The sequence below is a fragment of the Ovis canadensis genome, chromosome 17, assembly GCF_042477335.2.
Source record: "Ovis canadensis isolate MfBH-ARS-UI-01 breed Bighorn chromosome 17, ARS-UI_OviCan_v2, whole genome shotgun sequence".
NCBI lineage: Eukaryota > Metazoa > Chordata > Mammalia > Artiodactyla > Bovidae > Ovis > Ovis canadensis.
The window spans coordinates 26,380,586-26,394,914 of record NC_091261.1 but is presented as its reverse complement, the minus strand read 5'-3'; the positions used below and the strand labels follow the sequence as shown (position 1 = coordinate 26,394,914).

The 14,329-nt window shown below is 39.5% G+C and overlaps 1 protein-coding gene across 7 annotated transcripts in view; it reads left to right on the top strand.

The window, feature by feature from the left end:
• IL15 (interleukin 15) overlaps window positions 1–13,895 on the top strand; it is a 99,175-nt gene extending 85,280 nt beyond the window's left edge. For all 7 annotated transcript variants that reach the window (XM_069556842.1, XM_069556840.1, XM_069556844.1 and 4 more), the window contains 3 exons: window positions 6,968–7,012; window positions 8,960–9,097; window positions 12,097–13,895. In XM_069556842.1, the coding sequence (XP_069412943.1) occupies window positions 6,968–7,012; window positions 8,960–9,097; window positions 12,097–12,204 (291 nt within the window). In that variant the 3' untranslated portion in view covers window positions 12,205–13,895. The remainder of the gene's footprint in view (window positions 1–6,967; window positions 7,013–8,959; window positions 9,098–12,096) is intronic.
• Window positions 13,896–14,329: the final 434 nt, after the last annotated feature.

Below are 14,329 nucleotides of genomic sequence, written 5' to 3'. Positions count from 1 at the left end.
TAAAACAGACTGAAAAGGCTCATTAGCAGAATGAATATGACAGAGGAAAGACAGTCAACTAGAGGGTAGAACAGAGAGAAAACAGATTGGAAAAAAGTAAATAAAGCCTCAGGGATTTGGGGGACAATAAAAGATCCAGCCTTCCGGGCATTATCATCCTAGAAGGAGAGGAGAAAAAGAATACTAACAAAAAGACATAGATCAGCCAAATCATTGACAAAATACAAACTGACTTTGTGCTGTCTACAAGGAAATAGATAGGTTGAAATTAAGAAAGAGAAAAGAATATGTCGTGTTGTAGTAGACTGAATAGTGTCCACCCCTAAATTCATGTTCACCTAGACCGCAGAAGTCTTTGCAAATATACTCAGTTAGGGTGAGATTACAGTGAGGTGAGGTGGGCCCTAAATCCTTGACTATTGTCTTTATAAGACGAGAACAGGATACATAGACACAGGGAAGAAGGCCCTGTGAGAACCGGCAGCCACAGCCAAACAAGACTGGAATGACTGGCGTGATGCAGCAAGGGTTTGGGAGTCAGAGAGAGTGACAGTTCTCTAGTACCTTCAGAGGGAGCAGGCTCAGCTGAATCCCTGGCTTTGAACTGAAAGAGCATGAATTGTTACTTGAAGGCCCTCACTTTGTGGTTCCCTGCTACAGCAGCTCTAGGAAACTGAGGCACACACACATAGTCATTCACACAATAATTTTAAAAATCAGAAATGGCTTTATTCATATCAGATAATGCAAACTTAATAGCAGATAAAATTACTAGAGCCAGGAGAGACATTACACCTTGGTAAAAAAGAGATTAATCACCAGGAAAACATAATGATCTTAAATGTGTACCCACCAAACAGCAGCGCCTCCAAATGTAAGAAGCAAAAACAAATAATAGATCCAAAAGGAGAAGCAGATGATTCCATAAATATAGTTGATTTTAGCACTTCCTCAGCGACAAATTGAACTACTAGACAGAAAATCAGGAAAGATGGAGAACTGGACAGCACAGTCTACCAACAATATCTGATGTCATGGATAGAACATTTCACACAACAACAGCTACTAAACATTCTTCTCAGGCACCACTCACCGAGACTGGATGTATCCTGAGCCATGAAATAAACTTGAACACATTTATCAGAACTGAAACCATGCAGCATATGTTGTCCAACCACAGTGAACTCAAGTAGAAGCTGATTACATAAATACAACAGAAAAATCTCTAAATACTTGGAAGTTAAATTATACGCTTAGAAACGTTCCATGGGTCAAAGAGCAAGTCTCAAAAGATATTAAAATATAGAACTGAATGAAGAAAAAAATGCACCATAGGAAGATCTGGGGGATTTAGCTAAAGCATTACTGAGTGGAAAACTGATAAAATTAAATGATTACATTAGAAAAGAGGAAAGATCTCAGATCACCAATCTAAATTAGTGCCTCAAGAAACTGGGGAAAGAAGAGCGAAATAAATCTAACCCATGCAGAAGGAAGGAAGTAATAAAGACAAAAACAAAAAGTAATGAAATTCAAGTTAGGAAAGCAATAGGGAAAAATCAACTCAATATAAAGCTCATTACTTGTGGAAAAAAATCAATAAAATCAATAAACCTTTAGAAATCTCGACAAAGATAAGAGATGACAGATACCATTAATATCAGGACTAAAATTGGGGTCTTACTACAGAACCTACAAACATTAAAAGGATACTAAAGAAAAACCATGAACAACTTGATTCTGATAAATTTGATAATTTAGAGGAAATGGACAATTTTCTCATAAACCACAACCTATCTAAATGTAGCCAAGATGAAATAGATAATGTGAACTCTCCTATAACTACTAAATATTTGAATTCATAAGCTCCCCAAATAGAATCTCCAGATCAGCTGGTTTCAGTGGAGATCCACATACAGCTGTGTAAAAGTAGTAAATGGGGTTAACAAACTAGTTCATCCATACAGTGCAACGTTACTCAGTAGATAAAAAGAAATGAGCTACTTAGCCATGAAAAGGTGAAGAGGATCCTTAAAACCCATTTGCTAAGTGAAAGAAGCCAATCAAAATAGGCTACATACTGTATGTGATTCCAACTATATGATATTCTGGAAAAGGTTGGATACAATAAAATCATCAGTGATTACCAGTGGTTAGGAAAAAGGGATGGATGAAAGTCTGGAGAACAGGTGATTTTTAGGGCAGTGGAACTATTTTGTATGTAACTATAATGATCCATGCATGTCATGACACATTTTCAATAACTATAGGTGTACAATACCAACAGTGAACCCTAATGTAATCTATGGAGTTTAGCTGAAAAAGTATCAATATTGACTCATCAGGTGTAATAGATGTACCATCCTAATATAAGATATTAATAATAGGGGCAACTTGGGAAGGGGCCTGGGGCCATATGGGAACTTTTCTTGCCATGTCCTGCAAACCCACAACCACTTAAAAAATAAAGTCTATTAACTTTTTCAATAAGCCAGTTTCAAAAGGTTACCTACTGTATGATTCCATTTATATAATATTCTTGAAATGATATCATAGGAATGAAGAGCAGAGAAGTGGTTGACAGGTATATAGGAGGATGGTGGAGGGGAATACGAATGTTTCGGGAGGAAGGTGATTTTAGCTATAAAAGAGTAATGAAATCTTCCTTATGGTAATGGATTGTTCTGTATCTTCAATATGGCAGTGGTTACATGAATTTGCACATTTGATAAGATGGTAAAGAACTATACACATACACACAAAAACTGGTGAAATCTGAACAAAGTCGGTGGCTGTATCCATGTCAATCTCCTCATTACGATCTTGTACCATGTTATGCAGGGCAAAATGTGGTCTACTGGAAAAGGGAATGGCAAGCCACTTCACTATTCTTGCTTTGAGAACCCCATGAATGGTACGAAAAGGCAAAAAGATAGGACACTGAAAGATGAATTCCCCAGGTCAGTAGGTGCCTGATTAGCTACTGGAAATCAGTGGAGAAATGACTTCAGAAAGAATGAAGAGATGGAGCAAAAGCAAAAACAGCACCCAGTTGTGAATGTGACTGGTGATGGAAGTGAAGTCTGATGCTGTAAAGAACAGTATTGCATAGGAACCTGAATGTTAAATCCATGAATCAAGACAAATTGGAAGTGGTCAAACAAGGAGATGGCAAGAGGGAGCATCGATAATTTAGGAAGCAATGGACTAAAATGGACTGAAACGGGTGAATTTAACTCAGATGACCGTTATATCTACTACTATGGGCAAGAATCCCTTAGAAGAAATGGAGTAGCCATCATAGTCAACAAAAGAGTCCGAAATGCAGTACTTGGATGCAATCTAAAAAATGACAGAATAATCTCTGTTCGTTTCCAAGGCAAACCATTCAGTATCACAGTAATCCAAGTCTATACCCCAACCAGTAACACTGAAGAAGCTGAAGTTGAACAGTTCTATGAAGACCTATAAGACCTTCTAGAGCTAACACCCCCCAAAAGATGTCCTTTTCTTTATAGGGGACTGGAATGCAAAAGTAGGAAGTCAAGAGATACCTGGGGTAACAGGCAAATTTGGCCTTGGAATACAAAATGAAGCAGGTCAGAGGCTAACAGAGTTTTGCCAAGAGAATGCACTGGTCATAGGAAACACCCTCTTCCAAGAACACAAAAGAAGACTACACATGGACATCACCAGATGGTCAATATCAAAATCAGATTGATTATATTCTTTGCAGCCAAAGATGGAGAAGCTCTATACAGTCGGCAAAAGCAAGACCGGGAGCTGACTGTGGCTCAGATCATGAACTCCTTATTGCCAAATTCAGACTTAAATTGAAGAAAGTAGGGAAAACCACTAGACCATTCAGGTATGACCTAAATCAAATCCCTTACAATTTTACAGTAGAAGTTAGAAATAGATTAAAGGAATTAGATCTGAGAGACAGAGTGCCTGAAGAACTATGGACCAAGGTTTGTGACATTGTACAGGAGACAGGGATCAAGACCATCCCCAAGAAAAAGAAATGCAAAAAGGCAAAATGGTTATCTGAAGAGGCCTTACAAATAGCTGAGAAAAGAAGAGAAGGTAAAGGCAAAGGAGAAAAGAAAAGATACATCCATTTGAATGCAGAGTTCCAAAGAATAACAAGGAGAGATAAAAAAGCCTTCTTCAGTGGTCATTGAAAAGAAATAGGGGAAAACAATAGAATGGGAAAGACTAGAGATCTCTTCAAGAAAATTAGAGATACTAAGCAAACATTTCATGCAAAGATGAGCTCAATAAAGGACAGAAATGGTATGGACCTAACAGAAGCAGAAGATATTAAGAAGAGGTGGCAAAAATACACAAAAGAACTGTACAAAAAGATCTTCATGACCCAGATAATCATGATGGTGTGATCACTCACCTAGAGCCAGACATCCTGAATGTGAAGTCAAGTGGGCTTTAAGAAGCATCACTACGAACAAAGCTAGTGGAGGTATTGGAATTCCAGTTGAGCTATTTTTCAAATCCTGAAAGATGGTGCTGTGTAACTGCTACACTCAGTAAACCAGCAAATTTGGAATACTCAGCAGTGGTCACAGGCCAAAGGTCATTCAAGTTTTCATTCAACTCCAAAGAAAGGCAATGCCAAAGAATGCTCAAACTACCGCACAATTGCACTCATCTCACACACTAGCAAAGGAACGCTGAAAATTCTCCAAGCCAGGCTTTAGCAGTATCTGTACTGTGAACTTCCAGATGTTCAGGCTGGTTTTAGAAAAGGCAGAGGAACCAGAGATCAAATTGCCAACATCCACTGGATCATGGAAAAAGTAAGAGAGTTCCAGACAAACATCTCTTTCTGCTTTATTGACTACGCCAAAGCCTTTGATTGTGTGGATCACAACAAACTATGGGAAATTCTTCAGTTTAGTTCAGTTCAGTTGCTCAGTCGTGTCCGACTCTTTGCGACCCCATGAATTGCAGCACGCTAGGCCTCCCTGTCCATCACCAACTCCCGGAGTTCACTCAGACTCATGGCCATCGAGTCCGTGATGCCATCCAGCCATCTCATCCTCGGTCGCCCCCTTCTGTTCCTGCCCCCAATCCCTCCCAGCATCAGAGTCTTTTTCAATGAGTCAACTCTTAACATGAGGTGGCCAAAGTACTGGAGTTTCAGCTTTAGCATCATTCCTTCCAAAGAAATCCCAGGACTGATCTCCTTTAGAATGAACTGGTTGGATCTCCTTGCAGTCCAAGGGACTCGCAAGAGTCTTCTCCAACACCACAGTTCAAAAGCATCAATTCTTCGGCGCTCTTCACAGTCCAACTCTCACATCCATACATGACCACAGGAAAAACCATAGGCTTGACTAGACGGACCTTAGTCAGCAAAGTAATGTCTCTGCTTTTGAATATACTCTCTAGGTTGGTCATAATTTTTCTTCCAAGGAGTAAGCATCTTTTAATTTCATGGCTGCAGTCACCATCTGCAGTGATTTTGGAGCCCCAAAAAATAAAGTCTGACACTGTTTCCACTATTTCCCCATCTATTTCCCATGAAGTGATAGGACCAGATGCCATGATCTTCGTTTTCTGAATGTTGAGCTTTAGGCCAACTTTTTGACTCTCCACTTTCACTTTCATCAAGAGGCTTTTTAATTCCTTTTCATTTTCTGCCATAAGGGTGGTGTCATCTGCATGTCTGAGGTTATTGCTATTTCTCCCAGCACTTGAAATTCTTCAAGTGATGGGAACACCAGACCACCTGACCTGCCTCCTGAGAAATCTGTATGCAGGCTTAAGCACCAGTTAGAACTGGACATGGAACAACAGACTGGTTCCAAATTGGGAAAGGAGTATGTAAAGGCTGTATATTGTCACCCTGCTAATTTAATTTATATCCAGAGTACATCATAAAAAATACAGGCTATTTGAAGCACAAGCTGGAATCAAGATTGCCGGGAGAAATATCAATAACCTCAGATATGCAGATGACACCACCTTTATGGCAGAAAGTGAAGAATAACTGAAGAGCTTTGATGAAAGTAAAAGAGGAGAGTCAAAAAGTTGGCTTAAAAATAGAAGTTCAGAAAACTAAGATCATGGCATCAGGTCCCATCAGTTCATGGCAAATAGGTGGGAAAATTAGGGAAACGGTGACAGACACTGTTTCGGGAGGCTCCAAAATCACTGCAGATGGTGACTGCAATCGTGAAATTAAAAGACGGTTGCTCCTTGGACTAAAAACTATGACCAACCTAGACAGCATATTAAAAAGCAGAGACATTACTTTGCCAACAAAAGTCTGTCTAGTCAAGGCTATGGTGTTTCCAGTGGTCATGTATGGATGTGAGAGTTGGACTGTGAAGAAAGCTGAGCGCCGAAGAATTGACGCTTTTGAAATGTGGAGTTGGAGAAGCCTCTTAGTCTCTTGGACTGCAGGGAGATCCAAACAGTCCATCCTAAAGGAAATCAGACCTGAATGTTCATTGGAAGACTGATATGGAAGCTGGAACTCCAATACTTTGGGCACCTGATGTGAAAGACTGACTCATTTCAAAAGATGTGGTGATGGGAGGGATTGAGGGCAGGAGGAGAAGGGGATGACAGAGGGTGAGATGGCTAGATGGCATCACTGACTTGATGGACATGAGTTTGAGCAAGCTCTGGGAGTTGATGATGGACAGGGAGGCCTGGCGTGCTGCAGTCCATGGGGTCGTAAAGAGTCGGACACGACTGAGCGACTGAACTGAACTGATGGTGCATGACGTCATCACTGGAGGAAGTGGTGAAGGGGCACACAAGATCTTGCTGCACACAAGATCTTGCTGTATTTTTCTTATAACATCACATGAATAAAATTATCTCAAAATAAAGACTTTAATTTAAAAAGTTTAATTTAATGTTTTCAGTAGGTTGTTCCCATCGTATCTAAAGCAGGGAATAGCTTCTCATGTTGCTTCTTTTTGTTTCTTTTCAGTCTATGCATATGGATGCCACTTTATATACTGAAAGTGATGCTCATGTGAGTATATTTTGTTTTCAACATTGCTGTCTTTTCCAGTGTTCAAAGGCTTGGAAATATATTTTTATAAATTTACTGGAACATGTATAGTTTTAAATCTAATGTTTGCGGTGTTCATATGATCAATGAATTTTATATGCAATTGTTGAGATTATAGCACTTTAGGGAGAAAGAGCTACATAGATGCTATTTACACTGTAGCATCTTTGTCAAATCAAGACATGAATACGCCTTTTTCTATCAATGTCAAACAAAACATAGTATATATATTCTGTCATGCAAGTAAAACATAATGCAATTGATGCAAGAATCAAGTTGGTCAATTTTAAAATATCCAACATATCAATTTTATCCAGTGCTATCACTTTTAATCATATTTTTTACAAATTGTTTAAGTATATTCCTGTTCTACATTTTGCCTGAATCTCTACAGTAGTCAGAAAAGGATTCTGCCTGGTTATTCTTTATGTGAGAAAAGAAACAAACAAAACCCATAAAATCTATCAGAATTCAAAAATGATCTTAAATCACTTCATTAATATGCTGACATTGCTTAAGGCATATAGAATTTCTGTTGAGTTGGTGGTCCATTCTCTCTGAATTGGTTACTAAAACCAAGACACAAATCCCTGACATCTTTTCATGGAAAACCAACTCTGAGTTGTGTGTATTCACCACAGTGAGTCTTCTATTATTCCTTAATTAGAACTTCTCCAAAATAGAAAGTTTACCCTACCGAGACTTTTTAAGCATTGGAAAGAAGCCACAGCCAGAAATTAGGGGAGAGGGGCACAGGTATCTATCAACCCTTGGATACAGTGCTGCTGCACTAGAAACAGTCTCCTCTTTTGGCTTCGACGTGTTTTCCATTTTCCTTTGCATTTTCTTCAAAGTAGAAAGTAGTCAGTTAACCGCCAACATTCAGAATCCTGAGGCTGCTGTTTTTGTAAGAAGATAACCTTGCTGCTCCTGGGGTTGTAGCTAGCAAGAAGCTGAGACCGAAATTTAGATTTAAACCCTGACTCAGTCACTTTCTAGCTTTGTTGCCTCGGAAGACACTAAATACTTCTGAACCTCAGTTTTATTATTTATATTTTAGTTGTTATTTATTTTATTGACATGGCAACAGTATTTACCGTTTCAATCCAGAGCAGTGGCTATGGGAAGGTAAGGAGTATTTCCAGTGCCAGCCAGGTGGCTGTGTCCTTTCCTTTCTTCCCGCCTTCATTCATTCAGTAAGCACTTGCCAAGTGCCTGCAGAGCTCCAGGCACTACTCATGGCATTGAAAACAAGAAATCAGACAGTCTCTGTCAAATCCCCCACATGCTCATTAAATACTTTGGTTTGAAGTTTAGGTTTTTGTTAAAGTAGTCCTCTTGAGAAATGTATTTTTATGAGACCTGAAAAGTACCTTTCTGATTTGGCCAGCCTGCGCATAGGCCATACTCCTGCTTTGATTGTTCTAAGAAATTTCTTGGAATCCTGTGTGCCACTGGAACTTGCAGGAATAGTATGATTAGCAGCTACCAAATTTAAAATGTTAACCATACAGTCTGATTCAAAAAAAAATCTTCCATATGCACCGTCTATATTCATGTTTTGAGAGTTCCAGGTCAATATTATCACCCCTTTAGACAGAGGAAATGTGCTTAGTGGGGAAAAGTGGCGTATTATTTCTACATTGTCTAGTTTTATGTTCTTTCTTCTGCACAGTATCCCCATCTTTCCTGACTGTTTTTTGCTCTCAGTTTGTTTTTGTTTTGATTTCAAAGCCAAAAGAGAAAAATAAGTGAAGCTGTTTCCTATGTAAAACGTCTTACGAATATTGTGTTTCTTTATAAAATAGTTGGATTGACTTTTTACAAAATCAGAATTGCATCTGTGTGAAACTGAAATAATGGGAAAATAATTGTTTTCAAAAATGATTCTTTGTAATTCTGTTTTAGCCCAATTGCAAGGTAACAGCGTTGCAGTGCTTTCTCCTCGAGCTACGCGTTATTTTACACGAGTCCAAAAATGCCGCCATTTATGAAATAATAGAAAATCTTACCATGCTAGCAGACAGAAATTTATCTTCTATTGAGGTGAGTTATCCAGTAGTTGTCCAGAGTTGCATCAGATGCTCTTGGATTGACTGGGGGCAATCATTAGCTGGATGGGAATGGACATGGAGACCCTTGGAGGGAGCACTTGGGAAAAGGAGTTAATTCCAGCAGAATGGCTGCCAGAAGCTGCACCACCACTCCTGTGCACACAATCCTAAACTTTTCCTTGATTTATTCATTCAACAAACATTTCCTACATGCTCCGCAGTGTGTGCTTCAGTGCACACAGGCGTGTGCTGAAATGTGTTGAAATGACAAAGGTTAACTAGACAAAGAGGTCACTGACCTCATGGTGTCGATCACCTGATATAGTTACATAATTGTTAAGCATGTGTGTGTGTCCGTGTGTGTGTGTTAGTCACTCTGTCCTAGCCAACTGTTTTTGACCCTGTGGACTATAAGCCACCAGGCTCCTCTGTCCATGGAATTCTGCAGGCAAGAATACTGGAGTGAATTGCCATTTCCTTCTCCAGGGGATCTTCCCAACCCAGGGATCAAACCTGGATCTCCTGCATACAGGCAGATTCTTTATGTCTGAGCCAACAGGGAAGGTTCTTTATGTCTGATGCCCAACTGTTGAGCATCCATAGAGTAATACTTGTGTTATTACTCTGTGCCAGATGCTGTTCTTCCAGGGTCAGATGGTAACTCATTGAATTCTCTGTCAATCTGTGAGATATGGTTATCATTGTTTCTGTTTTGAGGTTTAAAAAATTGGGGCTCTGGGAGCTTGCATCTCTCTCTCCAGTTTATACAGTTAGTAAAATGAGGAGCCAGGAATCCCCGAGCAATTTCTCTCCAGAGTCTACCTTCTTATCTACTCAAAGGATAAATGTTGCAAAAAAATAATCATAAAAATCTGAATACTTGGAGTATAAGGTACACTCCTAGGTAGCAAGAGCAGTATCGGGCTCCTGGAGTGCAAATGCCAGGGACCCCTGTGCGAGGCTGGAGCATCAGCTGTGCAAGGCCCTGAAGTACAGACGATTATGGCTTGCATGGCGAAACACTAGTGGCCAAAGGAAAGTGGACAGAAAAAGTTTCATAAACAAACAAAGCCATCATCATAATTTGTCCACTTAACAAATACGCTTTGGGACCCATTGTAGGCCCTCATGATAACAGAAGTTAAAACAAACATACTGTTCCTGCTCTTACAAAAGGAGGAAACACGTAGTAATCAATTAGCAAATAAATAGTAGGTCAGGTGTTTATTAATAACTGTAGTGGCCACAAAAGAGGCAGATAAGGACACTGAGGCTCTAGAGAAGGTTTGCTTACAAAGCTGACAGTTGGCAAAAACATGAGAGAGAATGAGCTTCAAGGATGCCATGGGGAAGTATGTTCAGTCAGAGGCAACTGAAAGAGCAGAGACCCTGAGCTAGGGTGGCTGGACACCGCTGATTTTCCCTAAAGTACCAAGCTGCTTTAGGTCTCTACTTCAATGTCACCATCTCACAGCAATGTCACTTCTTCACAACTGCAATCCTGCCCCCACCTCAGCATGCCTCACCCCCCTCTCTATCTGTCCCACCATCTTAAATACTATATATTTTACTTGCTGGATATTGTCTGATTTTTCCTACTAGAATTTCAGCTTCAGAGGGGCAGGTGTTTTGTTTCCATTTTTTTTTGTTTGTTTGTTTTTAATGCTGTATCCCAAATCCTAGAACAATGCTTGACATGTACTAGAATGCTGATCTATTTCTGAAATGAATATATTAATGCTTAAAATACTCTTGTGATATGTTATCTCTCTGTTATTGGTGGAAAGGCTGAGCCATGCAACAGATAATTCATAGCAAATGTCAATGGGGAACTCTTTAATGTGCATTTTTATAGTCCCCCTCATCATGGCATAGTGTGGCCCAAATGCACAGTCAGAAGACCTGGATGTGGAGAATTTCACTGATTGTGTCAACTAAATGAGTCATTTACTATCTCTGCCTTCCTATCTGACATGATTACTTTCAGAATCAAATAGGACAGCATTATATGGAATATGACAGCACCTGGCAGAGGGTATGTGCTGGATAAACGTTGGTGAATTTGAATTTTAAATGCTTAATGGATGGAAAATTCTCATTTTGATTTTTCCTGAAACCGCTTTCACAGTTCAGATGATCCCGGGAAAGTTTGTTTTGTAGATTGCTACACTTGTAGAAACTGTGTTTAAAGTACAATAATTTATGGTATTCATAAAAATAGTTCAAATAACCAATAATAATTGGCTGAATATCATGTGCCAGGCCCTGTGCGAAGCAACAATACATAGCCTTGACTTCCTGGAAAAGCCTAGAGCAAACAGTGGTCTGAGAAGCATAAAGCTCCTTAATATCAGCCTAACACATGATGTGATGTGAGAGAGAGCCTCAATACAGAGTTCTGAGGATGAAGAGATGGGACATTTAGTCCAGCCTCGGGAGCTCCCAGGTTCAGAAAAGCATTCCCAGTAGAGACAGCACCTGAGTGATCTTAAGTGTGAGTGGTTGTAGCTAAAATAGAAGTGTGAAAGGAAGAGAGAAAAGCAAAGACAGCAAAATACCTAATAGGTTGATGTATGTATGGGACCAAAAGGCATGAGCCCAGTGTTCCTAGGGCTGAGTCTTTGAGCTGTGGGAAAAGTGAAAGAAATGGGTAAGGAACAGCTCAAGGAGAGCCGGCATGCCGTGCAGGGGACCAGGGACTTCATGCTAGGATAGACGACCAGAAACTACTGCAGGCCTCTAAGCAAGAAGTTTGTGGTTCAATAGATCTTTTTTAAAATTATATTTTCACTGTCCTTAATTCACTCTAGGGAAAAATCAGTCCTTATCAAATCTCTCCAGTTCTCTTTTCCCTTAGTTCTTCCTAATATGGTAATTAATCTGCCAAATATTTTATGTCTGGACACCTCACCATGTGGTTCAAATGATATGATATTCACAGGCAAGGCACATTTTAGATTTTCCAATCTAATCCTTTCTTTTTATTTGCAGAATAAAACAGAATTGGGATGCAAAGAATGTGAGGAACTGGAGGAAAAAAGTATCAAAGAATTTTTGAAGAGTTTTGTACATATTGTGCAAATGTTCAACACTTCTTGATTGCAGCTGATCCTTTTGCACATTTCTATTATTAACAAACATCTTTCCACGGCGTAGAGGCAACAAAGCACTCAGCATTTCAAATGTGCTGCCAGAACAAATTCTCCTGGCAAGACGATGCTCAGGATCTTGGTTGGGATGGATTCATAACAGTAAAAGTTGAAACATAGCAGTGAGATCACATTGTCTGCCAAGGACGGACTTATTTTGTTCATTTATTTTTAATTTATTACTGAAGTTGTACATATCTGTAGCATAATGTAAAATGTTGAATAAAATTGTGTACATATTTTATCCTTTGAAATTGCACTGATATTTTACATCTTATAAGAAAATAGAGGGTGTTTGGTTCAAGGGTGACAGTCAAATTATTTAACAAGCTGTACCACTTGGTACTATGGCTATAGGCATAGAGGATGCCTTACCCAATGTGGAAATTGACTACCAACCTTCAATTACTTCTTCAGGTGTAGCACTTGAAAGGAGAATTGACTACCAACAAGAAAGGAGGAACTCGGTAGAAACCAGTAATTTCATTATTGATATACAAGGCCCTTCTTCTTGCTGTTGTTGTTGTTTAGTCGCAAAGTCGTGTCCAACATTTTTTGTGACTTCATAGACTTTAGCCCTAGAACATGGCATCCAGTCCCATCACTTCATGGCAAATAGAAGGGGAAAAAGTATAAGTAGTGACAGATTTTATATTCTTGGACTCCAGAATCCCTCCAGACAGTGACTGCAGCCATAAAACTAGAAGACACTTGCTCCTTGGAAGAAAAACTATGACAAACCTAGACAGCGTAATAAAAAGCAGAGACATTACTTTGCCAACAAAGGTCCGTAGAGTTTAAAGCTATGGTTTTTCCAGTAGTCATGTATGGATGTGAGAGTTGGACCATAAAGAAGTCTGATCACTGAAGAATTGATGCTTTCAAACTGTTGTGATAGAGAAAACTCTGAGAGTGCTTTTGACAGCAAGGAGATCAAACCAGTCAATCCTACAGGAAGTGAGCCCTGAATATTCATTGGAAGGACTGATGCTGAAGCTGAAGCTCCAATACTTTGGCCACCTGATGCGAAGAGCTAACTCATCGGAAAAGACCTTGATGCTGGGAAGGATTGAAGGCACGAGGAGAAGAGGGCAGCAGGGGACGAGATGGTCAGATAGCATCACCAACTAAATGGACATGAATTTGAGCAAACTTCAGGAGATGGTGAGGGACAAGGAAGCCTAGCGTGCTGCGGTTCATGGGGTTGCAAAGAGTCAGAGACATGACTTAGCGACTGAACAACAACGCACTGTAGCCTGCCAGTTTCCTCTGTCCAGGGGATTTTCCAGGCAGCAATACTGGAGTGGGCTGCCAGTTCCTTCTCTAGGGAATCTTCCTGACCCAGGGGTTGAGCCTGCATCTGCTGCACTGCAGGTGGATTCTTTACCACTGAGCCACCACTAAAGCTCTGATTATTATGAAGAGAGTTTGCAAGTGCCTGGCAGGGACTATGCATCAGTCCATCTATAACAAACCTTTACTGTGGCTATAATAAACCTTTACTGACAGGTGAAATTGTGTATCAAAAGCTAATGGTTGCAACAATGTTTATATTTCATTCTTCCCTCATGTACAAGTATTTTACTTTCCTACATTGTTTTTGTCATGTTTGGATAATAAAAAACTGCTGATGAGAGCTAACATGATGTGGCATGAAATAATTGTTTCTATTATTTTTTAGTATACTGTCTATAATTTTCAAACTCTCTTGAAACTGAACTGACTGAAATGAAATATGCTCATCTCATCACAGATTTCTTGCCCCTAGTTCACTTCTGGCAGACTTCACTGAGAGATCAAAGAGTAGGAATTTATCTTAAGAATTTGATTTCTTTCCATGTCATAGTGCAAACCATTTCTCTATTGAATCATTCTTTAGTAGTCTAATACCCCATCCATGCTCTTGTATCTCATTCTTTCAGTCAATGTATGCTTAATATTTTCTTTCAAGATAGTTTTGGAGAAATCTGTATTCCATTTGACCTTCAAAGAGTCATGTATTGGCTCTCGGTCTGTCCCTTGACCTAAATCCAGACAAATAATATTTGGCAGCCATTGAGCTTTTGGCATTTTTT